This window comes from Pleurodeles waltl, chromosome 3_2, assembly GCF_031143425.1.
Source record: "Pleurodeles waltl isolate 20211129_DDA chromosome 3_2, aPleWal1.hap1.20221129, whole genome shotgun sequence".
Taxonomy (NCBI): domain Eukaryota; kingdom Metazoa; phylum Chordata; class Amphibia; order Caudata; family Salamandridae; genus Pleurodeles; species Pleurodeles waltl.
In genome coordinates this window covers 96,714,398-96,739,955 of record NC_090441.1, presented here as the reverse complement: position 1 = coordinate 96,739,955, position 25,558 = coordinate 96,714,398, and the positions used below count along the sequence as shown (strand labels likewise).

The 25,558-nt window shown below is 44.3% G+C and overlaps 1 protein-coding gene across 2 annotated transcripts in view; it reads right to left on the bottom strand.

Annotated features, from left to right (window-relative positions):
* Nucleotides 1-7,198: 7,198 nt before the first annotated feature.
* LAT2 (linker for activation of T cells family member 2) overlaps nucleotides 7,199-25,558 on the bottom strand; it is a 129,572-nt gene continuing 111,212 nt past the window's right edge. Inside the window, exons 8-13 of one of the 2 annotated variants that reach the window (XM_069226896.1) lie at nucleotides 22,763-22,793; nucleotides 21,985-22,055; nucleotides 18,121-18,183; nucleotides 13,913-13,978; nucleotides 8,378-8,447; nucleotides 7,199-8,208 (exon numbers count right to left, since the gene is read on the bottom strand). In XM_069226896.1, coding sequence (XP_069082997.1) covers nucleotides 8,196-8,208; nucleotides 8,378-8,447; nucleotides 13,913-13,978; nucleotides 18,121-18,183; nucleotides 21,985-22,055; nucleotides 22,763-22,793 — 314 coding nt within the window. In that variant the 3' untranslated portion in view covers nucleotides 7,199-8,195. The remainder of the gene's footprint in view (nucleotides 8,209-8,377; nucleotides 8,448-13,912; nucleotides 13,979-18,120; nucleotides 18,184-21,984; nucleotides 22,056-22,762; nucleotides 22,794-25,558) is intronic. The other variant, XM_069226897.1, reaches the window with a different exon arrangement.

Sequence of the window (25,558 nt, the reverse complement as noted above, 5' to 3'; positions counted from 1 at the left end):
CAGGAAATGCATTACCGTGTTGCAACTCCCTTTCTACACCCTGGATGGCATTCACAATGGTAGACTGCCCAACAGTGAGTTACCTGAGGAGGTCAATGGCCTCCTCACTGAGGGCAGCAGGGGCAGGGCCTGAGGTGCCTGAGGCGAAGGTGATGCCCACCCTCCTGGGTGAGCGGGCACGGGGTGAACGCTGAGGGGCTGCTGGGAGGTCGGTGCTGGTAGGGGAGGTGGCGGCTGTACCTGTAGAAGTGGGGGGCACAGATGTTGCCGCCACCACAAGGGAGCTCCCATCAGCGGACGAGTCCGTGTCGCTGCTTGGTGATCCGGTGGCCGTCGTGAAGCTCTTCTCGCCCTCCGTCCCACTGGTGCATTCAGAGTCTGTGGTGTGGCCCTCCATGGCCATGTGGGGTGCAGCTCCCTCGTGCTCCGGTGCCACTGTACCTCCGACTAATGATGATGCTGATGTACAAGAGGACAGGGAGAGCAGGAAAAGGGGGGGGGGGAGACAGAACAAAGAGAGTTTTAGTGCATGGCATACCACTACCGTTGGCGGACAAGACAGACGCAGCAGCCCCATGCATTACGCCGTGCTCCTGGCCTCTGCACATGCAATTTCTGGGATATGGCCTACATGGCAATGTGGAAATCTGCGCACATGGATGCCACATGGGCAACTATACCTCAACTTGGCACTCTTCTGAGGTGGGGTAGAGTGCCACATGGCACACATTATGGAGAGGCCTTGCCTACCTAACTCGCCCTGGCCTAGGGACACACACAGCCCACCTCCCCCACCCAGACCCCTCCACTGCACGCAAAGTCTGCAGAATGAGGTTGTACTCACCCCCTTGTGTCTGCTGTGATGTCCTTAAGCGCCTATCCAACTCCGGGTAGGCCACCGCCAGGATCCGGAACATCAGGGGGGTCATGGTGCGACGGGCACCCCTCCCACGTTGGGAGGCCATCCCCAGCTGAGCCTCCGCCATCTTCTTGCTGCAGCGGCGAATGTCCTCCCATCTCTTACGGCAGTGGGTGCCCCGTCTCTGGTGGGCCCCCAGGGTCCGGACCTCCTTGGCGATGGCACGCCAAATGTCCCTCTTCTGGTGGGCGCTGACCTACATGACATGCACAAGGAAAGAGGAACAGTCATTACCAACTGCACCGTCGTTGTGAGTGGCCCCCTCCCTACTCTGGCCATGTGGGCCTTTTATTCCAATGCTTTACTGTAGTATCAACTCTGCCCCCTTGCCTCTTCCACCCAGCCCTGTCCACCCTGGCCTAGCCCATACAACGTGCTCCCTGTGTACTCACCTGTTGGTCTGGAGGACCGTAAAGTAGCATGTACTGGGGGAGGACCCCATCCACAAGTTTCTCCAACTCCTGTGCAGTGAAGGCAGGGGCCCTTTCCCCAGACGCAGCAGCCATCGTCGCTTCCAGACCGAGGTCACAGCAGCACTAGCAGTGTAGGTCCTCTACTGTCGAAGGTCAGGTATCTAGTGATTGAACAGATAGAAAATGGCAGTGACGTCCACGGCAGTGACGTGCACGGCGGTGCGCATCATCACCTCCGGCGCACCGGTTCATTGGCTCCTGGGACCCATAGGGTACAATGTTAACCAATGCAGCATTGCGCCGCGGTCTACGACCGCCTACCGCGACGGTGTGCAACGCCAGCGCTGTTACCCCACAATCCCATTGTCCCAGTTTAGAGGTCAGGCAGCCGCCATTTCAGGGGCCCACATGGCTTCATTTACTACTGCGTCACACATACCGAGGCCTACACTCAACACACATCCAGGAAGGGTTTATTGTCTGGTGTAGTCTTGTGTGTGACTGTGGGTACATACCTGGAGGAATAGTGACTGTTTATTCGCTGTTGTCCTTCTTAGGCACTGTCAGCTGGGACATATGAGAAGATGGCGGAATCCTCCGGTGTACCGACCGCTGGTGGACCTATTGACAATGGAAGAGAGACATTTAATCGTCATCTACAGGTTTGACCGTGCCACTATCCATGAACTATGTACCCAGTTGGAGCCAGACCTGATGTCACCAATCTGCCATCTCACTGGAATCCCCCCTGACGTGCAGATGCTGCCAGTGCTCCATTTCCTTGCAAGTGGGTCTTTTCAGACAACTGTGGCCATGGCATCAGGGATGTCCCAGCCTATGTTTTCCAACGTGTTGTCCAGAGTGTTGTCTGCCCTGCTGAAATACGTAAGGAGATACATCATTTTCCCTGAGGTGGAGGATTTGCCTACAGTGAAAGGTGACTTCTATGCCCTTGGACATATCCCCAACGTCATAGGTGCCATTGATGGGACCCATGTAGCTCTGGTACCCTCTCGCAGGAGTGAACAGGTGTACAGGAACCAGAAGAGTTATCATTCGATTAATGTCCAGATGGTCTGTTTGGCAGACCAGTACATCTCGCAGGTAAATGCTATGTTCCCTGGCTCTGTGCATGACGCCTACATCCTGCGGAATAGCAGCATCCCTGATATGATGGGTCAACTCCAGAGGCACCGTGTATGGCTATTGGGGGACTCTGGTTACCCCAACCTTTCCTGGCTACTGACCCCAGTGAGGAATCCCAGGACCAGGGCAGAGGAACACTACAATGAGGCCCATGGGCGGACTAGAAGGGTGATCGAAAGCACCTTCGGCCTCCTGAAGGACAGGTTCAGGTGCCTCCATATGACAGGTGGGTCCCTATTTGTTAACTGAGTTGTCCCCTTCCATTTCAGTTTCACAAATGTGGTAACCTTTGTGTCAACTGCTTGCATCCTTGAAGGGCTTGCGATGTGTGACACTGGTATGTTAGCCTTCCAATGGGTAACCCATTATGACACTGTCATTGATAATACAAAATTACAAATCATAGACTGACTCCATTTTATTTAGTGTTTCAAGGGTGTTTATTTAAGTGCTAAAAAATGAAGGGGGGTTGTGAAATGGGGATGGGTGATGGTGGAGGAATGTCCATGGCAGAGTCTAGTCTATTAGTCTCACAGGTACATTGCACATCTGGCCATTGGAAGTGGAGCTGGGGCAGTTCTGATTTGGACAGGGTAACAAAGTGGGACAGTGGGGGGACAATCAGGGTGGTCTTATTTCCTGGCGGGGGTCTTGCCATCTTGCTCTGTCCTGTTCCTGGATCTCAGGGCCCGCTTGCGTGGCTGTTGTCCGTCTGCAGGGGATGGGGTGCTGGTGTGGTGGTCCTGTGGCGGGGCGTCCTGTCCACTAGCGCCGGCGGAGGTGGTGGGCAGTTCGTCGTCCTGACTAGTGTCAGGGGCCCCTTGGAGTGCCAAGGTGTCCCTCAAGGTCTTTTGAATGTCCTACGATTGTGCCCAGGGCGGAGCCGATGGTCCTGAGCTCCTCCCTGAACCCCAAATACTGCTCCTCCTGAAGACACAGGGTCTCCTGCAACTTGTCCAGGACCGTCGCCATCGTCTCCTGGGAGTGGTGGTATGCTCCCATGATGGAGGATAGGGCCTCGTGGAGAGTTGGTTCCCTTGGCCTGTCCTCCCTCTGTCGCACAGCAGCCCTCCCAGTTCCCCTGTGTTCCTGTGCCTCCGTCCCCTGGACCGTGTGCCCACTACCACTGCCCCCAGGTCCCTGTTGTTGTTGGGGTGTTGGGTTACCCTGGGTGCCCTGTAGTGGTGGACACACCGCTGATTGACCTGTCCTGGGTAGGGAGGTTTGGGCCCGCTGGGTGGGTGCTGTGCTGGAGTTACCAGAGGGTGGAAGCTCGGTGTTGGGCTGTGGCTGGGCAAGGGGAACCGACTGTCCTGAGGCCCACGATGGTCCGGGCTGGTCATCAAGATCCAGTAGGGCAGAGCTGCTGTTGTCACTGTGGGCCTCTTCTGGGGGTGAAGTGGTGTTGTCTGGACCCTCTGGTGTGGTGACGTTCCTTCGGGTTCCTGCGGGGGTATAAGTACATGATTATTGCATGTGTGTGTGTAATGGTGTGCAATGGTTGGGTGTGCGTGAACCCCAGTGCAGGCATTCCTGTGTGTGGGGTTGTGTGCTGATGGTTGGGGGGTGTTCTGGGTATGTGCAGTGGGCATGCTTTAGTGATGGGTGTCCATGCTTAGTTGTGTCATGCAGGTCTTGGGGTTGGGATGTGTAGTTGGTGTTATGGGTACATTAGTGAGGAGTTTGGGTGATAGGGGAGGGTGTGAGGGTGGGGGTGTGTGATAGCATGCAGGTAGGGTGGGGGATATGATAGTGAAGATTTGACTTACCAGTGTCCGTTCCTCCAACTACTCCTCCGAGGCCCTCAGGATGCAAGATGGACAAGACTTGCTTCTCCCATGTTGTTAGTTGAGGGGGAGGAGGTGGGGATCCGCCACCAGTCCGCTGTACCGTGATGTGGTGCCTGGAGACCGTGGAACGCACCTTCCCCCGTAGGTCGTTCCACCTCTTCCTGATGTCCTCCCTATTTCTTGGGTGCTGTCCCACTGCGTTGACCCTGTACACTATTCTTTGCCATAGCTCCATCTTCCTGGCTATGGAGGTGTGCTGTACCTGTGAGCCAAATAGCTGTGGCTCTACCCGTAGGATTTCCTCCACCATGACCCTGAGCTCCTCCTCGGAGAAGCGGGGGTGTCTTTGGCGTGACATGGGGTGTTGTGTGTGATGTGTTGGGTGGTGTATGTGTTGATGAGTGTGGTGAGTGTAGTTGTAGGTGGTGTTTTGTCTGTGGATGTTGTGTGGGTGATGGTGTTGTGTGCCTCTGTGTGATGGGGTTGTCTATTCTGTGCTCTCTCTCTCACCTTCTCTCTGAATTTTTGGTTGTAGGGGTTTGTGGGTGATGTGGGTGTGTGTTTTATATTGTATTGGGTGTGTGGGAGTGGTGTGTGTATGTGTATCAGGTGTGTGTATTTGTAATTGTCCAATGTGGCGGTGTTTTGTAGATGTGTGTGTATTTTGAGCGCGGCGGTGTGTACCGCCAATGGAATACCACGGTTAAAAGACCGCCGCGTGGATTTGTGGGTCGTAATGGCATGGGCGTGTTTCTGTTTGCGTGGAGGTGGAGGATTTGTTTCCGCATGTTTATCACTGACCTTTGGTGTGGTGGTCTTGTGTGGGTGTCTGAATTTCGGCGGATTCCGAGATGTGTGTCATAATAGCTGTGGCGGTCTACTGCCGCCACGGCGGTGTATTGGCGGTCTTCTGCACGGCGGTAAGCGCCTTATACCGCCAATGTTGTAATGACCCCCTAAATGTTTTATTTGCATGATTCAATGTGCTGTTGTATTAATTAGCATTAGCCTAAGTGAGGCCTGCTAGGCCCTGTGTTCGTGACTATGCACAAAATGTTAAATCATCTTGCTAACATGAACTATTTCAGACTTCGTTCCCATGAGAAACCTAGCTTGGTAATAGATGTCTATTGTCTTACACATAGGCTGTTTGTGAATTTGAAATAAATTGTCATTTAAAAATGTGTGCTTTATTTAGTATTGTTTGCACATGCTTAATGCAGAACATTTGCCTTATTATACTTTAATAACATCAATTGTTTATATATATGTGTCTTCATATGATATATGTGTGTTTTACTTTAGTGAGATTAATATATTTTATCAATACAAGATTAATATGTTAATTTCTGCATTTTACATCATTCATCAAGAGGCTTGCCCTTTCAAAATAAATCGAAAAGTGTATTTAAGCTGGCTATAGACAAGTATTAGGCAGAAAGGAACCTTCAACTTCCTTGGGAGATTTTATTTATGTGGGCTGAGCTGCAAATATCCTCAGGGAAGGCCATCAGCTCTCCGGGGCCAGCCTGGCCTTATCAGCTCACTTGGGAATGACACAGTGAGGCAGAAAGTGACCTTCTCAGAGAACAGAACAGTATTGTTGTTCAGCTAAGGTATGCAGGAGCGGCCACCTCCAGAAATACAGTTGGACAGTTTTGGTGCTAAGACAACTTAGCTGGGGGATAGATGGGAGGGATTAAGGGCATAATTACGAGTTTGGCTGTCTTGCGACAGCCACACTCATGGTAGCGGTCAGACCGCCACTCTCCGGGCAGACAGACTGCCAGATTACGACCCAAGTGGTGGAACCACGAATAGGATCATGGATCCAGACGGATTGGCGGCGGTCGAAGTCGTCGTCAGCCACGGTGGTGCTGAGTTCAGCAACGCCATGCTGATCATTACTTCCCTTTCCACCATCCTTTTCATGGGGGGGGCCTGACTACGAGAAGGCTGGGTCCCCGCCATGAAAAGGCTGCCAGAAAGGCAGTGCTGAGGGCCACAGGGGGGCCCCTGCATTGCCCACGACCATGTTGTGGACAGTGCAGGGGCCCCTCCCCCCAGCACCCTCAGAATGCGCACTGTCTGCTTCTGCAGACAGTGTGCATTCCGAGGGTACCAAGGGCACCTTCTGTACAGCTGCATTGGCCTCAGCTCTGCCGTCGCACTGTTTTTACTGGACTGGCCAGCGGAAACCTCCTAACAAGGAGGTTTCTGACGGTCAGCCCAGTGAAAACATTGTAATTGGACTGGGGGGAAGACTGCCAGCTGCGCAGTGCTCTCCTCCCCACGGGTCTGGCGGGGCGACAGTCGTAATCAGGCCCTAAGTAACAGACACTTGTCCATGATTTAGGGAAATGAACGTCTGAAACACTGTTACAGTGTTGCAATTCATTTTAGTATTTTGCTTATTGTTTCGTTGTCACTATACTCGTTTTTGTAGTTTTATATAGATATATATATATATATTATTGGCACTAGATAAGAGCATTTATTTTAATAAAATATTTAAATATATCCATAGTATGGATTCTTGTGTGTGTTCAACTATGGTGAAAGGTGTTTCAGAGCTCACAAACAAACAACTCTATAAGTCTGACAGGGCTGATTGTTGCTCAGAACGCATGATCATCATGTACTGCGCAGGAGGTTTATGGGTTACAGTCCACCTGTGTCCCTGTCTCATTTTGGTAAGATGGCTTTGAGCCTGTGCTGAGTCAGAGTGTCTAGGGCAGTGGTTCTTAAACTTTTGTCTTCAGTGGACTCCCACCTAACCATCACTGTAATACAGGCACCCCTTCTTAATCCTTATTGGACTCTGGAGGCCCCCAATGAGACATTATTGGATTCTAGGAAACCCTCCCTAAGCAATTTCAATGATTTGAACTACAAAACAATACACAAAAATAAAGAAACAGGCATCCAGATACACAAATGATTAAATGTTTTATTTAACTCACAAACAAATATGAAATATAAACACTTTAAATGGTAAGTAGAAACTTTTCTAAATTCAATTGTGGCTACCCATCATCCATACTATATTCTGTTTGATGCACTTGCACTGCTCGCACAAATCAATCTGAGGATACCACACTAGTTTTAGCCTTCAATGTCTTCCTTTACATTTATAGAAAGTTTTCCATGTTTCAGTTTTGCAGTTTGCTTCTTTATTTATATACACTTTATTAATATGTTCATATTATTAATTTTCTAAGCAGTCACAGACTCCCTGAATAGTCATTGTGGACCCAAAGGGATTCCCTGATCACAGGTTAAGAACTGCTGGTCAATGGGATCTACAACTGGGCCAATTTTGTAAAAGATTGCAAAAAACATGTTAGTGGAAGCATGCCAAACTCAACCCACCCATTTTCAGTCTCCCGCTCACCAGTGGCAAAACACACAATCATCAGACTTCATACTAACAACATGAGTTACTGGTCATTTCCATTGGTTAGTGGAACATTTCAAAACATGACCCCCTGTAGAACCCCCTTTCAGTCTTATATCCCACAACCAACAACAGGTTTCAAATTAAGACACCCAGAAGAGGCAAAGGTTGCACTCTACAAAGACGGCAAAGCATAACTTTAGAGTCCTGCTTGCAGGAACATCAGTTATGCTATGAATGTACATGCTACATGCCATACTAAAATCATGGCAGTTATATATCTATTTTGAGCTAGAAAAGCTGAGATATCTTTTTTACACAAGTTCACTCTTAGCTCATTGACCAAGAAAATAATTCTTCCATGCCATCCCAGTCAGGATATTGCTTTCTAAAGATTTCCATGTGTTCGGTTCATCACACACACACTGAGGCGTATAGATCTTGATTGAAGGATGTATTTACTTTCCACTCTTGTTGAAAGGATGTACCTTTTACAGTCTCTGGATCAGGTGTTTATTTATTTTCTTATCTTACTTTGAATCACTAGGGAAATAATAATGAAAATTAGTTCGTAAATAGACTCACACTACAGCATACTATTTACTATTTGTATGCCAAACTGCAACTCTTTTTTGACAAAGAAAAGATGACAAGCTTGCCCACGTGAAGCGGTCCAAGATGGAAGATAGTGGGCACCAACCAATAACTTTACCTTGTTTTTGTGCTTCTGGGAAGAGTGGCATTAACGTAATCTGGATCAGTGTAATCATTCTCTGAACTTCCTGAAAGTAATCACAAATGTATTAACTGTAGCTAAATCAAAATATATTTTTTGTACTCAACCACACCCTAATCATTCAATATTTGGTTTCCTCTCTGCATGGCTAAGTGCTGCTGGGGGGATGTGTGCTTTGAGGGGCAGATTGTTTTCTATAAATATTGGTAATAGCCTCCTGATTGTAAATATTGCATTTGTTGTGTCCTTCCTTTGGCCAGGTCTGTCAAAGCACGGAATTTGACATGACATCTTAGCTATTTAGGTTTGTATGGCCGAATTAAAAGATGAACCATTGTGAATAGTTCTGTGTGAAGCCAATCTACATTAACTCAAATCACTCAGTGATTGGGGTGATTCTGCAAAGTATTTGTAGTTTAAGGTTGAGGTGGTTCAACTCCTAAATCTGCCTTCACAAAAATGTAAACCAAGAACTACTCTTGTTCTGAGCACTAGTAACATGTAAACTAAAGGGTCAAACTAGATTGAATAATCCCACACATTAGAATACATAAGATAATGCTATTCTATGTATTAATTAAAGGTTGTTGGTCTGCTCAGGTGACCTGCATGACTCCACAGATTGGCTTGAAGTTCCCTTGGAGATCGGATGAATCCCACAAACCTTTAAAAAAAATCGGGCTTTGGTTCTTTGAGAACGCAAAGTACATTATTCTGTTTAGCGAATTATGATATTGCAGAAGGTACTTGTGTCAAATTTACTCCTTCAGAAATACCAGGGGACAGTTGCAAGAGGCCTGTTATTTTGGCTGACAAAATGGCCCAGAACTTTAAATCACATACCCCTTTATATGTTTTAATTATTTAAGGCCCAAATTACCATTCCTTTCTTCATTCTAGTACAAAAGAAGTCATCAATATGTGTAAAGAAATGGCTCCCTGTTGCAGTTACCCCCCACTTGTTGCCTGATACTGATGCTGACTTGACTGAGAAGTGTGCTGGGACCCTGCTAACCAGGCCCCAGCACCAGTGTTCTTTCACCTAAAATGTACCTTTGTTTCCACAATTGGCACAACCCTGGCACCTAGGTAAGTTCCTTGTAACTGGTACCCCTGGTACCAAGGGCCCTGATGCCAGGGAAGGTCTCTAAGGGCTGCAGCACGTCTTATGCCACCCTAGGGACCCCTCACTCAGCACAGACACACTGCTTACCAGCTTGTGTGTGCTGGTGGGGAGTAAATGACTAAGTCGACATGGCACTCCCCTCAGGGTGCCATGCCAACCTCACACTGCCTATGGCATAGGTAAGTCACCCCTCTAACAGGCCTTACAGCCCTAAGGCAGGGTGCACTATACCACAGGTGAGGGCATAGGTGCATGAGCACTATGCCCCTACAGTGTCTAAGCAAAACCTTAGACATTGTAAGTGCAGGGTAGCCATAAGAGTATATGGTCTGGGAGTCTGTCAAAAACGAACTCCACAGCTCCATAATGGCTACACTGAATACTGGGAAGTTTAGTATCAAACTTCTCAGAATAATAAACCCACACTGATGCCAGTGTTGGATTTATTAAAAAATGCACACAGAGGGCATCTTAGAGATACCCCCTGTATTTTACCCAATTGTTCAGTGCAGGACTGACTGGTCTCTGCCAGCCTGCTGCTGAGAGACGAGTTTCTGACCCCATGCGGTGAGAGCCTTTGTGCTCTCTGAGGACAGAAACAAAGCCTGCTCTGGGTGGAGGTGCTTCACACCTCCCCCCTGCAGGAACTGTAACACCTAGCAGTGAGCTTCAAAGGCTCAAGCTTCGTGTTACAATGCCCCAGGGCACTCCAGCTAGTGGAGATGCCCGCCTCCTGGACCCAGCCCCCACTTTTGGCGGCAAGTCCAGGAGAGATAATGAGAAAAACAAGGAGGAGTCACTGGCCAGTCAGGACAGCCCCTAAGGTGTCCTGAGCTGAGGTGATTCTGACTTTTAGAAATCCTCCATCTTGTAGAAGGAGGATTCCCCCAATAGGGATAGGAATGTGACCCCCTCCCCTTGGGAGGAGGCACAAAGAGGGTGTACCCACCCTCAGGGCTAGTAGCCATTGGCTACTAACCCCCCAGACCTAAACACGCCCTTAAATTTAGTATTTAAGGGCTCCCCTGAACCTAAGAATTTAGATTCCTGAAACTACAAGAAGAAGAGGACTGCTGAGCTGAAAAACCCCTGCAGAGGAAGAACAGAAGACACCAACTGCTTTGGCCCCAGACTTACCGGCCTGTCTCCTGCCTTCCAAAGAAACCTGCTCCAGCGACGCTTTCCAAGGGACCAGCAACCTCTGAATCCTCTGAGGACTGCCCTGCTTCAAGAAAGACAAGAAACTCCCGAGGACAGCGGCACTGCTCCAAAAGAACTGCAACTTTGTTACAGAGGAGCAGATTTAAAGACCCCTGCAAATCCCCGCAAGAAGCGTGGGACTTGCAACACTGCACCCGGCGACCCCGACTCGACTGGTGGAGAACCAACACCTCAGGGAGGACCCTCCGGCGACTCAGAGACCGTGAGTAACCAAAGTTGTCCCCCCTGAGCCCCCACAGCGACGCCTGCAGAGGGAATCCCGAGGCTCCCCCTGACCGCGACTGCCTGATCCTAAAGTCCCGACGGCTGGAAAAGACACTGCACCCGCAGCCCCCAGCACCTGAAGGAACGGAACTTCTGTGCAGGAGTGACCCCCAGGAGGCCCTCTCCCTTGCCCAGGTGGTGGCTACCCCGAGGAGCCCCCCCCTTGCCTGCCTGCACCGCTGAAGAGACCCCTTGGTCTCCCATTGAAATCTACAGAGAACCCGATGCTTGTTTGCACACTACACCCAGCCGCCCCGCGCTGCTGAGGGTGTACTTTCTGTGTGGACTTGTGTCCCCCCCGGTGCCCTACAAAACCCTCCTGGTCTGCCCTCCGAAGACGCGGGTACTTACCTGCTGGCAGACTGGAACCGGGGCACCCCCTTCTCTCCATTGAAGCCTATGTGTTTTGGGCACCTCTTTGACCTCTGCACCTGACCGGCCCTGAGCTGCTGGGTGGTAACTTTGGGGTTGCTCTGAACCCCCAACGGTGGGCTACCTTGGACCCAAAACTGAGACCTGTAAGTGATTTACTTACCTGCTAAAAATAACAATACTTTACCTCCCCAGGAACTGTGAAAATTGCACTGTGTCCACTTTTAAAACAGCTATTTGTGTTTTATGTGAAAAGTATATATGCTACTGTAATTATTCAAAGTTCCTAAAGTACTTACCTGCAATACCTTTCAAATGAGATATTACATGTAGAATTTGAACCTGTGGTTCTTAAAATAAACTAAGAAAATATATTTTTCTATAACAAAACCTATTGGCTGGATTTGTCTCTGAGTGTGTGTTCCTCATTTATTGCCTGTGTGTATGTACAACAAATGCTTAACACTACTCCTTTGATAAGCCTACTGCTCGACCACACTACCACAAAATAGAGCATTAGTATTATCTCTTTTTGCCACTATCTTACCTCTAAGGGGAACCCTTGGACTCTGTGCATGCTATTCCTTACTTTGAAATAGCACATACAGAGCCAACTTCCTACAATATGTGTGTGGAAACTACACGCACATCTATCGACCATGCACGCAACCTCAGCATCATCCTCAACCGCAAACTGACCATGAAATGGCAAGTCAATGCAGTCGCCTCCTCTTGCTTGCACACACTTTGCATGCTACACAGAATCCTCAGATGGGTGCCAACCAACACCAGAAAGACCATCACTCAGGCACTTGTCACCAGCCACTTCGACTGTGGCAACCCTCTCTATGCCGGCATTGCCACCTAGCTCCACAGAAGCCTCCAGACCATACAGAATGCTGCTGCCAGACTCATCCTGGACCTCCCCAGACGAACCCACATCATCGTCCACCTCAGAGACCTCCACTGGCTCTCCACCCAGAAGAGATTCCAGTTCAAGATCCTTACGCACGCCTACAAAGCCTTCCACGATGAAGGACCTGCCTACATCAACCATCGACTGAAATTCCACCAACCCCCCAGACACCTGCACTCCTCTACACTCGCACACTTCCCCTGCATCCTTCTCAGCCACAGTGGTGGCCGCTCCTTCTCATACATCGCTGTCAAGACTTGGAATGAACTTCCTCTCCAGCTCCGTACAGCCTCCTCGCTGGCAGACTTCCATAAGAGACTATAGATCTGGCTCTTCAATGGAGACAAAGGGCTCAGATACCCCTTGGGGTGACAGTGTGGCGCTTTACAAATGTTATTTGATAGATTGATTGACAAATGTGCACTATCAGGATTATTGCACAGTTCTACGATTACTGCAGATGTTGAGTGCTGAAGCAATGCAGTATCAGCTCTCAGATATTACCGGCAGATTGGTGGTAAAAATGTATGGATTAATGGAGAAGATGTGCTGTAATGTTGTTGTTACCGCAAGTTATTTCCAAATGTTTTGCACTGATACACTAACTCATTGGGTGCTACCAGGCTCTAAATGAATCTGGAACATTTGTGGTGGACCAATGGCAGCACAAATAGGATGTGCTATCTTTCCTTTATATATAGGGTGGCCAGTGGCCACTTTACTTCAAGTGGTTACGGGCATTGTGTCCAGTCGTGAACTTTTCATCTACAAATCATTGTTTTCAGGTGTGTTTGTCTAATTCATTTAATGGAAGCAAAACAAGATAACAATGTCCAGAATGCATTAGGTTATCACACAGTCCAGTCCTGGAAACAGTTTCCATATTGACCTGGATGAAGTGGTGGTCACCCTATTTACACATGAAATAGCTTTTTGTTTATCACAGTCAATGGTATAGTTGTATCATGCTTCTTCTATTATAACAACGACTTACAGGAATCGTATTCCTGGTCTCTTTACACTTAACGGCATTTTATCAAGCAATTTTAGCAGATCTTTCCTAGCTCAACCTCTGCATTCCGCAATATGATTTACAAGAGACGTGGTCTAGTAGATAAGCTGCTGATTTTAGAACCTAGGAACATGGGTTTTAATCCCATGTACCGCATTCAATTGAAACGTGTGATTTGGGGCCAATCTCTTCATCTCCCTGCGTGGAAAATTCAAAATTTGTGAAATGTAGTGCAATTATAAATAAATGTAAGAGGGTAACTTAGATGTGTAAATCTGCAACTAATGTCCATGATCCTATATCATCACCCACAACACACCTACTAAAGAACAGCACTCAGTTGCTCCCCCAGGTATGTTTGTGCTATATCAGTACAGCAGAATATGGTTATTTCACCCATTCATTTTTCTTTGAAGATTTTAAGGTGCTCCCTGCATTTCTGTCTCTTCTTGATCACAAACTCTATGGAATAAGATCAAACAGGTGCGACAGACTGATGTTTTGGCTAAATAAACATTCATGCAACTATTCAGTCAACAAAAAAGCAATATGAATTAATGCTTGCAGGGAAGTTCCCACTCCCTCAGGGATGCAACCTACCTGAATTTTTTCTTGGTTGATTTTTGAGTTGGGCAGTATTTGCGTAATCTTGTGTATCATCGGTTTCTGAGAGAGTACCAAAAGAAGGAGCATGTCAGTTAATTGGGTCCATCATGCCATTGGTATTATATTTACAATCTTAAAGTAATTTAGTCTTTGGAATTTAGGAAAACTGGAAACTCCTTTGATCCATAGAATAATATTGCCACAAGAATACAAAGACAAATCTTTTCACATTTTCCCCCAATGGTTTAGGGCTGACATGAATTTGCACTTTTGGAGAGGACTGCTTTTTTATATTCAAATATACATTTCATGCACGAGGGTACTGTTTTAACAGATTATTTGCACAATGTGTTTTAAATGTGTGGCTAATTTAACTAATATCCCAACAGCATGCATATCTACCATTACTCATAATTCTGCACTGCAGGCCACCTTATATAGAAACCTCTTATTATCTGCTATATGTTATTTTCTGCTATTTTAACTTGAGCAAATGTAACTATTCAGGGATATAGTTTGTCCTTAATACTGCATAATTGTATTTTATCTTGAAATACCAAACAATGAACAAATGCTCACAAGAAAAGGCAAAAATGTTTTTATAAGTACTTAGGCCCATATTTATACTTTTTTAGCGCCGCATTTGCGTCATTTTTTTAAACAAAAGTGGCGCAAACGTACAAAATATAGGCCCATATTTATACTTTTTTAGCGATGCATTTGCGCCGCTTTTTGAGGCGAAAGTGGTGCAAACTTACCAAATACAATTGTATTTTGTAAGTTTGCAAGTTCTGCTGTTTTTTCAATTAAATTGATGTAGGCCTCAGCTGTCTTGGATGGAATACCATGACCTTATGTAGGCACTCTCGAAAAGTAGTTAGCAGGATTTTGATCCTTTCCTGGTCCATGCACAGCTGTATAAGCTTACTCTTGCTATTGTAGTCCCCATCGTTCAATTCGAGGAGGCATCTTGGCTTTTGGATTGCCAGAGATGGTCAGCAAAGCTTGATGATCAGTCACCAGCATAAAAGGCTTTCCATACAGGAACACATGGAAATGTTCACAGGCCCATACCACAGCCAAACTTTCTCTCTCAGGCTGTGAGTAAGCATGTTCTATTTGAGACAAACATATACTAGCATAGACCACAATATGCCATCTTGCATCAGGGCGTTCACTACGCAGGATGGCACCTAACCTAACAGGGCTGGCGTCGACCACAACCTCTGTATGAAGCTCTGGATTGAAGTATGCCTTTTCCATAGCATTTCAAATGGTGTGTTTGATTCTCTTAAAACTTTTCTCATATTCTTGTGACCACTGCAAAGAGACATTTTTCTTCGTCAACTTTCAGAATGGAGCACTAACAGAGGCAAAATCTTTTATGTATGTTGAACAATAACTGGTCATGCCAACGTGCCTCTGAAATATCTTGAGGGGCTTCAGCATTTGTCAACACTAGTACTACTGCAGGATCAGGAGTCATGCCCCCATCGGAAAAGATATGGCCAAAGACTTTAAATCTTGTCTTATTGAACTTACACTTGTCGGCATTCAAAGTCAAACTAGCATCACTGAGTAATTGACATGCTTGTGTCAAAGCTCTATCATGCTCCTTCTGCGTAGCTTCGAAAACTAATATGTCATCGCTATAATTGAATGCATTCACAACAGATTGTATGACACGTCAAATGTTATCTTGGAAACCTTCTGCAGCGGATGGCACACCAAGACTAAGGGCCTGATTTAGAGTTTGGCAGAGGGGGTTACTCCGTCACATATGTGATATATATCCCGCCCGCCGCATTATGATCCCATAATAGCCTATGGAGATCGTAATAAGGTGGGTGGAATATCTGTCATGTTTTTGATCGAGTAACCCGCCTGCCAAACTCTAAATCAGGCCCTAAGTCTCTTGTATCTAAACAAATTAACATGTGTAGAAAAGGATGTAGTATATCTGCAACTTTCTTCAAGTTCCAACTGATGATAACCATTATTCAAATCATCTCAAGAAAAGACCTTGGCACCATTCTATTGCATTACCATGTCAGCAATGTGCGGACCAGGGAGTTGTTCTCGTTCAATTACTTTGTTTGCCTGGCGCATGTCAACGTATATGTGCACAGGTCCTTCACTATCGTTTTTGGGCACTACTACTATGGGAGAAACCCATGGTGTTGGATGAGTGGAACATTCGATAACATAATGCTTAAGTAATAATTCAAGTTATTTTTCAACAGCTTCTTGTAAATGGAGAGCACCTCCTCTATGTCTCAGAGGAACAGGACAGACATTCTCATTAATAAGCAGTTTTACTTTCATAGTCTTAAACTTTTCTAAACCATGATGAGTGTGACAAGTCTTTCCACAAATTCATCAGTTGTTTCACCAACTTTTTGATGCTTTTGAATGAAAATGCATCAAGCAACATTTGGTAGTGGATTGAATTTGAGATTCAACGCATCCTTAATCTGACGGTGTGTGACTTCTTTGTCAGTTCTCAGCATTCTTTATGAATTCTTTCACACCATCTCCAGCAAGATGTTTGAGATATTTGATAATCTTTCTGTTATCAGTCTAATTAAGTGCATCAATTAAATCTTCAAATGACTCTATTGCCAATATTTTGCTGTTTGGTTGTACCAGAAGGTGGTGATGGTTTCAGGAAGGTGGCAGCATTGTAAAACAGTGTAGGGAACTTACTGATGTTGAGAGCTGCAGGATGGTCATGTTTGTGCAAGCCCTCTTTAAAGTCCTTCGAAGTGTGAGCTTTAGGATCGTCTTCAATGACTAGTATTGGAATGGTATCTTCTTTTTAGCTGCCATCTTCAAACTAATATGTCATTGCTATAACTGAATGCATTCACAACACATCAAATGACATCTTAGAAAAGTTCTACAGCCGATGGCACACCAAAACTAGGACCTGATTTAGAGTTTGGTGAAGGGGGTTACTTCTTCACCCCACCATCACAAACATGATGGATACCACCCTGCCATATCATGATCCTATAATAGCCTAAGGAGATCGTAATACGGCAGAAGGGATATCCGATACATTTTTGACGGAGTAAGCCATCCACAACAACTCTAAATCAGGCCATTGTTACCTTCAAAGCTTAACTCTTAGGAGACCTATTAAGTTGTTCTGAGCTCCACTAAGCAGCTTGATGAGCAACTGCTTTGTGTATGCACAATCCAGCCACTTGAGCCAGTTCGATGACAGCTGTGGCACAACGAATCTCTTCAGCGAGCTCGGTAAGTCACCTATTTTATCCTTTTTACACTTCAATTTGTATTTTCTCACACCTGGTTGAGCTCAGCCTTGCAGCACTATTTGGTATCTGATAATTGCCTTTAACTGTGCTCTGTAAACCTGGTTGAATCCACCTTCAGCGTTGACGCTCTGTACATTATAAAACTTTATTTTGCGTTGCAACGTGGTACCTTTTTGTATGATCTTGGTTGTAGCTTCTTGACCAATGATGCATAGACTTCTTAGTGAAGATCGCTTTCCATTAATACGCATCACACCAGCTGGAGTTGTACTATGACTCCACCTACACCAAGTGTCAACTCTGCACTTCAACTAAGGCACATGTGGTACGCATGAGTGGTTTGTTTCAACCAAGGGGAAATCTCAAGGAGAGCACTTTCTTCTTTGGGCTACTTATCCTCTATCTCATTGCCAGTTGTAGCGTCTTCCCAGCCTTGGTACTCACCAATGACTAGGCCACACACAGAGCTGTAAATCACACATATTTATTCCTCTGTGTGTACCTGTGAACACCAACATTCCAAGCCAAGCTTTCGTCACATTCTATTCTAGCGATTACGTCACACTGATACGGAGTCTGCTGGGACCCAGAAAGGTTCTGTTCTAAAACATGCAAGACACTACAGCTACGATTAAGCACTGATTAAAGATTGAACTATTGCATTTTATTTGCACTGTGTTTAGCTCTTAAATTATAAACCCACACCACCTTCTTAAGTTTTGGACTGCTCTGTTTTGCTACCCATTGAGACAAATGCTAAATGGCTGTACTTGGTTATCAATTATTGGTCCATTATTAGGTCAGAACACAGGACAACAGAGACAAATGACTCCAATTGACACAATGAGAGCCCAGTAGCTCCTAATACTTGGCTCCCGCTGTTACACATCTGCCAATTCTAACAACCCCAGAGTCTCTCACCTGATTCACTGCTTTCCATTGGTGGTATCAGAACGTTGACATACGAATTACCATCCTCTTCCCCTAACAAAAGGAATTTAAAAAATCAAATACAGCATAGTGGAAAAGCATCTCAAATAGCTATGTTTCTTTCTTGGTGTCATCAGAAAAAAAGAAGACTTTGTGAATGATTCCCCTTTACTTTCATTGTACAAACATTTATTTTATGTGGCTATCAGGTTAAGGTTGCCACGGCTCTGAACCTCATTGGCCATAGTTGAATACCCATAATAAAAAATGTTGCTGTCGAAGAACACCTTTCTTAGTCACCACTCGGTACAGAACACCAAAAAGGGCTTTGCATTTTCCATGAGTATCACGCATAGCCCAATGGTATTGATGGATATTGAATTGAAATTTTTTAAATTATTTGATGGGTAGTTGTTGGGCAAACTTTCAAGCCACATATTGGCAGGTGATGAGAACCATGGTCCCTTTAATATGGGTACTAATGTGAGCTTTTTAAAGTAGGGAAAGAATCCCGAACACACAAACTCATACTGCCCTATCACTTCACTATATAGGATTATAGCAAAATTATTTCATAATGCTTTTATTCCAGGTCTCAATTGTATTCAAATACTAATTACCTCATAGAAGCTTTATATATTTTTTACTTAAGATACTTACTGTGATAATGCTTCCTGATGCAGAGAAAGATTTTGAACTTGTGAACTGACAAAGCATTTTTAGAATTCTGAGTAGATTTGGGTTTCTTCCCCAGCTCACAAGGGCTATAGGAACACTTTGAAGGTACTAAAGTCAAAATAATGTTGAACTCAGCAGAGGTATGGTTTGTTAAGGTTAGTCCAGGAGTGCAACATGGTTGTCCACTGTTGCCTATCTTATTTGCTTAATTTTATAGAACCACTGGCAGTAGCCATCCCTAAAAGTAAGAACATAATCCCTCCTATAGACAATAGGTCTAAAATCAAGCTTTATTCACGTTATGTGATATTGTTTTTGAAACTTGATAGAATTAATTTTGATAATACTATTGAAGCCTTTTATAAGATGTAAAATCTTGGTGGCTAAACAATTAATAAGCAGACAACTGATTCATGTTTTTAAAAACATTTTACTCTCCTGAACAAATTTTTGAAATGCATATTGATCACCCAAAATGCTACTTAGGAATATTTTTATTATATATTTATCAGATTTGGCTCCTTAGCAATACGTGTATCTACAGATTTGCCTGTCTAATTTTTCCCCTCTTATTCAAAATGTTAAATACAGGTATCACTATCTTTTTTAAGTTTGTGTTTTCAGCTGATCCCTATACTTTGTATGCATTTTCTTAAAGAAATTGAAGAACATTTGTCCTCTTTTATTGGGGAAATAAGACCCTTAGATTGGCACTCAGCACTTTATGCTCATCTACTATGGACCGTGGTCTTGCATCAACAAATTTGATTATGTAGTATAATGTATATTATGTAGTATAATGCCACCTTTGCACATGATTGTCCAGACTTAAGAATTTGCACTTAAACATATTTTGACAACTGTTTACTTATCGATATGCTTAGACATTGTAGATAAGATAACATTTTTTAAGCTGTCCAAGTCTCCAAAAAATTCTGCTTTAAGAATTTGCAGTGTTTTTAAAACAGAAAGTGATAATTTTAAATTATGATGCATGGAAGGAAGCCATCCCACTACTCAAGATTTCACAAACAAACTGGCAACTCATTACACAACCAAGGCAGACACATTGGACTCCTATTTAAAACAGAAGAAAACCATCAGCACTAACCCCTTTCCTAAAATACCCTCTAAGAATAAACCAACCCAGCCTCTACAGTCCTTCAAACAAATATCCCAAGGTGAATTTACGGATTTAGTCAAATCAAGCAAATCTTCCAGTTGCCCTTCTGACCCTTGCCCACCACACATCTTCAAGAACATTCTCTACTTCTGCTGCCACAACTGTAAGAAGAATCATCAACAACTCTTTAACTACAGGAACTTTTCCTATAGACCTGAAAAAGGCATACATATGACATTTATGAAAGAAAACAAACCTAGACCCGCAAGACCCCAACAACTACAGACCAATCACAAATGGACCTTTCCATAGAAAGAGCAGCATTTGCCCAGATGTCACAATTCATTGAAGACAATTCTAAACTTTCAGACTCCCAAACTGGATTTCGCCCAGGAAGAGGCACTGAATCGGCACTCATAGCAATCTGGGATGATCTTTAAAACACAGTCGACCGCAATGGAGTTGCTGCACTACTTCTCTTGGACCTCTCGGCTTATTAATTCATATTAATACTAAAACTGTACTCATATTTCCCTATACCTATCCACCACTAATTCCTTTTGGGTTCAGGAGTAGCATGCTCCTCGCCGAAAAGCGCTTCAACGCCTCATCAGGGGTAGTAAGTGCTATATAAATATTATTACAATACAATTTCATCCTTCAGATTAATTCTGCAATATAGCTAGAGGATCTACAGGTGAATGAGAAAACCTTCTTTCAAGGGCTCAAGAGGCTACGTGACCTCAGCTTTGGCTTTACTATCCAATCTAATTTGATAACAAATAATATGTGCCATCCCTGGTTATTTATTGAGCCTCATGTAAGCGAAAGGAAGAATTGGTTTTATGGTTGTACAATTCTGTTTGTCATCTTCTATCTTCAATAGATCCTACAAATTTAACTACAGTTGATTATCTTATTTTTAATTTGATAGAAAATAATAATATAAAGTGGCAAAGCTCATGGCATAGCTTTCTTGCTGAGATAAAGAGAAAAAAACAATTTTTTCTTACAATTTCACAGAAATGGGAAGGGTAAACACGCATTAAGATGTTGGTTGTGGGAAAATATTATTAAGCTGAATTTTCTACAGTCCGGGGAGCCAATTACATAATGATGCAATTTTATGCAAATTGTGGTTGAAGTACTGGGCTACAGATTTTCTGCATAAGATTAATTGAAGTATTAATCCTCAATGTTTTACATGCTTGAGGAAGATATGTTCTGGTACTGTGATTTTTTTTTTAACTTAGTGATTCTTGAGAAAGCATTTCATATTTGTGCCATGTCAAATAGAGAGAGGAAAATTGGTTTACATCTCAATGCTTACAGGCAGATCCCTAATACAGCAAAAATTAAAATCACAACAAATTCACATTTCTTCTGAATGATTAGAAAAATGCATAGAGTTAAGTTGGGATCCACTAAGAAATGTAATCAGTTATTAAATGATTTTTTAAAATATTTATTGTAAAGCCTTACGGCCCGATTTTGATTTTGGCTGATGGGAACACCCATCTGCTAAACTCCTGACGGGGTGGTTGCCACCATGCTGACTACCTCCCCACTGGCTCCATTAGGATATTTCTGCTGGGCTGACCGGTAGACACCAAGGTTTCTGCCGGTCAGCCCAGCAGGAAAGTGGTGGCAGCATTCTCGATTACGAGCAGGGGGCACCAGCACCCTCGTAATGCACACTGTCTGCATTACAGTGTGCATTACGAGGGTGCTGGGAAGGTGGACCATCCTGTGGCCCCCTGCACTTGTTCTCTGCTAGCTTTTTCATGGCGGTCGTGTGCTGCACTGGGTGAAAAGTTGATAAATATGCCCCCAAGAATTTGTCTGCTGTAGAGTTCACAAACTCAGCAACATTCCTAATTCCCTCCTGGAATAAACGCGTCAAAAGCAAACAAGTTGGTAATTACAGGGGTTGTGAATTCGGCAAAACTAAACAAGCCAGCCCTGAGCTGTTGCCGCAGAGCTGACTGGTCAGGGCTCTGAAACTGTTTGCAAACTCAGGAACCATACACAAGATCACATTCATGCATCCTTACCTCCAGTGATCGCACCTGCTGGTGGTTTTAGGAAAGCCCCGCAGTTGTAGTAGTCGGAAACTAACGGCTCACTAAAATAAACACATTTCAAAAAGCGTTAGCTCGCGTGGGTATATGACAATGACTCGTAGCAGTGACTCTGACCCTTGTTCAGCATCCTACCAGACTCCTTACTGCATGCATGTTAGTATGGAAATGTGACTACCCAAGGAATCTGAATTGGACCACAGTAATAGCATAAGGAATGGAATTCCAGAAGTTAATGGAATCAATCTCTGTGTGCCAACAAATAAGTTTCTGCAACATACTCCTGCATTAAAAATCAGGTGACACTTGGTGCAAATATGAATTACAACACTGACGTTTTGAGGCCGAATTTAACTCTGTAGTTTGTCTAAATGGGTACCTAAAATGCCATAAACACTTCAAAATATCAACCCCCCCGTTCACTGTGCAGACCCAGTAAGCCCAGCACAGATCTTAAACCCTCTATATTTGTTGACTTGCAAAGATTTACAACAGGCTTCTAAAATAACCCACCAACATCTTCAGAGCTGTGCTGTGGTTGAACCCTTCAAGGCTCCACAAGGGATCTTGGAGTTAAAGCTTACCTAGAGGGTTGCATTTGTTTTCTACCATCCTATTATACATCAGTGCTATTAGCATAATAGGCCAAAAATTAAAACCACACACTATTAGATAGTATCAGCAAAATACAGAGAAAAGAAAAGAAAATGTACTTAAAATAAACAATTTTTTGCTCAGAATTGGAACTCACAGATAGGCTTCTTCGTGTGAAATCTCAGCCACTGGAAATAAAATGGTGTAAGTTAGTATGTTTGTCAATCATATGCTTCACAGGAAACAAACAGAATGAAAAGCAAAATCAAATCAATTCTTTGAAAGCCAGAGATATATAAAATCTTACAATAAAAAAAATGCATTTTCTTTCATTAATTTGGGTCCTTTTTAGTTCTACTCAAATAACCCTTTTTACAAAATATTCTTCTGTTTACAACATTTACAAAGTGCACCTTTAATAGAAGAGCACCATTTAGCGTTAGCGGCACCTTCTGGTGTTTACAAAACGTCTCCTCAAAATATGGTATTTAATAATAATCACTCTGAGGTAATAAATTTAGATCCTCACCCCGTGGAATTTATTTAAAACTCCTCTCTACTATTTGGTGTATATGTCAACCTCTCTCAAGCACCCAAGGCCCGATTTACTAAGGGCTTGCATTGCCCATGTGTCATGCAAGGAGAAGCAAGGCAATACAAGCACTTAGGTGGGATTTACTATGCCCCACAAACCCACCTTGTGTGGCTCTTTGTGGTTTAAAATCCAGAGTAACACAAGGCAGTACTTATCTCTCCTGCTTTAAGGAGGCGTTCCATGGGTGGGGTGTATTTGTTCTCCTGCATCCATCAATGGATTTTGATGTAATCCCAGATTTATTAAGTTAAATGAACCCGGGATTGTGTCAAAATGGTGCGCCTCCCAGACCCTGGTGTAACGTCCTCATTACTTCATCTTTGTATGTGTGCCGCTGAATTCAGCACACATACAAAGAGGAAAATGTCTTCAAAGATTATTTTTGTAAAGGAAGATGTCCCTTCCTTCACAAACGCAATCAGTTCATTTATGGAAAGTAATATTTTTTTAAACATGAAACATTCAAATACACCTCAATGCCTTCATGATCTTGCCACAGATTACACAAGATAGGCCACATTTTGTGTGTGTGTTTCCATAGGGAATGCTTTTTTTTTGGTTTGCTAATAGCTTTGCCTACTTCTAGTGAATCTTCCCCCCCCCCAAAAATGCTCTTTTTTTTCTTCATTCCTTCATGGAAAGTTTAAGGGTGATTCATCAAGGGGAGTTGAAAAAATGAAGGGGGTCATGAAATGCAAAATCCCTAAGTAATTTCCATAGTGATTTTTGAAAACGGCGACAGCCAAAACAGCTAAACAGAATTAGACCAAATGTGTCAAGAAAGTAGATCGTGGCCCAGAAAGCATGGCCCCAACATGCACAGTTTGGTCATCAATAATTTCATTGCAAATGTTGCAATGATATTACCACTCATATCATAGAAGATGTCATTGAAGATGTAATATGTGTGGTAACAAGCAGTGTATGGCAAGGGCTTGAGTTATAGTTACCCTAGGGGAGGAGTTATAGTTACTTCAGGTAACTATAACTGGTGAATTTCAGTGGTTTTGACATCTTCACCTGACTATAATATATCTTGAACCTTTGTTTTTTTCAGTGAATTTTTAGAGTTTTTTTTTACTGTAAAGTAATATCCCATTACCATTCATAAAGCTAACACCTCGTTACGCCATACACAGCAGAGGGGGTTTGCCAAAGGGCCTGGCCTGTGGCCTGACCCTCCATCCAACCCCCCCATGGACTGCAAACCTCCACCATGCACGGGCTTTGGCCCACGCCCCCCACGGGCAGTCACCTTCATGTGCACGGGATGCAGTTGGCCGCAGGGGCTAGCCTCTGAGCAGCCAAACTTATGCCATGCACAGCTTTCCACAGCACCAAAATATAAAAAGCGAGCCTATTGGCTTTATCAATGGGTGAGCATATCAATATATATAAAGCAGATCTATCATCTTTCTCTAAAATCACCAATAATTTTAATTAAATGTATATTTCAATAATTCACACACTGCAATGTTTATTAATATTGATTACTAAAAAATGTTCAATAACATTTTATTTAAAAAAAAATTGGGTGAGTTTTTTTAACCTAGCTTTTATTCTTACATTTTGTGGGTGAAAATGTGAAAATCAATAGTCAAGAGACATATTACTTTTCTTTTAAATAAAAAAATAAAAGGACCATGTCTCTGAGTCTTTCTTTTAACGTTTTTGAGGCCAAAAAATGCAATCATAAAAACAACTACGATAGGTCCTTGTGGTCTTTTTCAAACATCTTCAAGCCACATAAAACATAGCAATAGAACCAGCTGCTAGAGAATACTGCACTCCTAGTTGTAGAGCAAAAGCTTCAGCCTAGAGAAAGTGTTTTCAAGAAAAAAAAAACACATGACCCAGGAGACTTAGGGCCTCATTACGTGTCTGGTGGTCACTTGACTGCCAGACTCGCAGAAGGCAGTCGGACTGCCGCCAATGCGGTGGTCCGAGCACCATATAAGGACCATGGTGGTCGGGCCACGGTGGGACCACAAGCTCTGCCAGGATTGGAGATCCCGGCGGTCTGGTGGTCCTAATCCACCAGGGCAGCGCTGCCCTGGAGATTACAACCTCATTCTCTGCCAGCCATTTCATGGCGGTAGAACCGCCATGAAAGGCTGGTGGAAAAAGGGTGCAGGGCCCCCCCCCCCTGCCAGCACTGTTGCAATGTTCACTGTCCGCTTTGCAGACAGTGAACATTGCGAGGGTGCTGGTGCACCCTGCATCGTACAGCATTGCCGCCGGCTCGATTATGAGCTGGATACAATGCTGTTTCCTACTAGGCCAGCGGGCGGAAGCTCGGGATTCCGCCGGCTGACCTAGTGGGAAACTCTTAATGGGCCCTGCAGGGAGGAAACCACT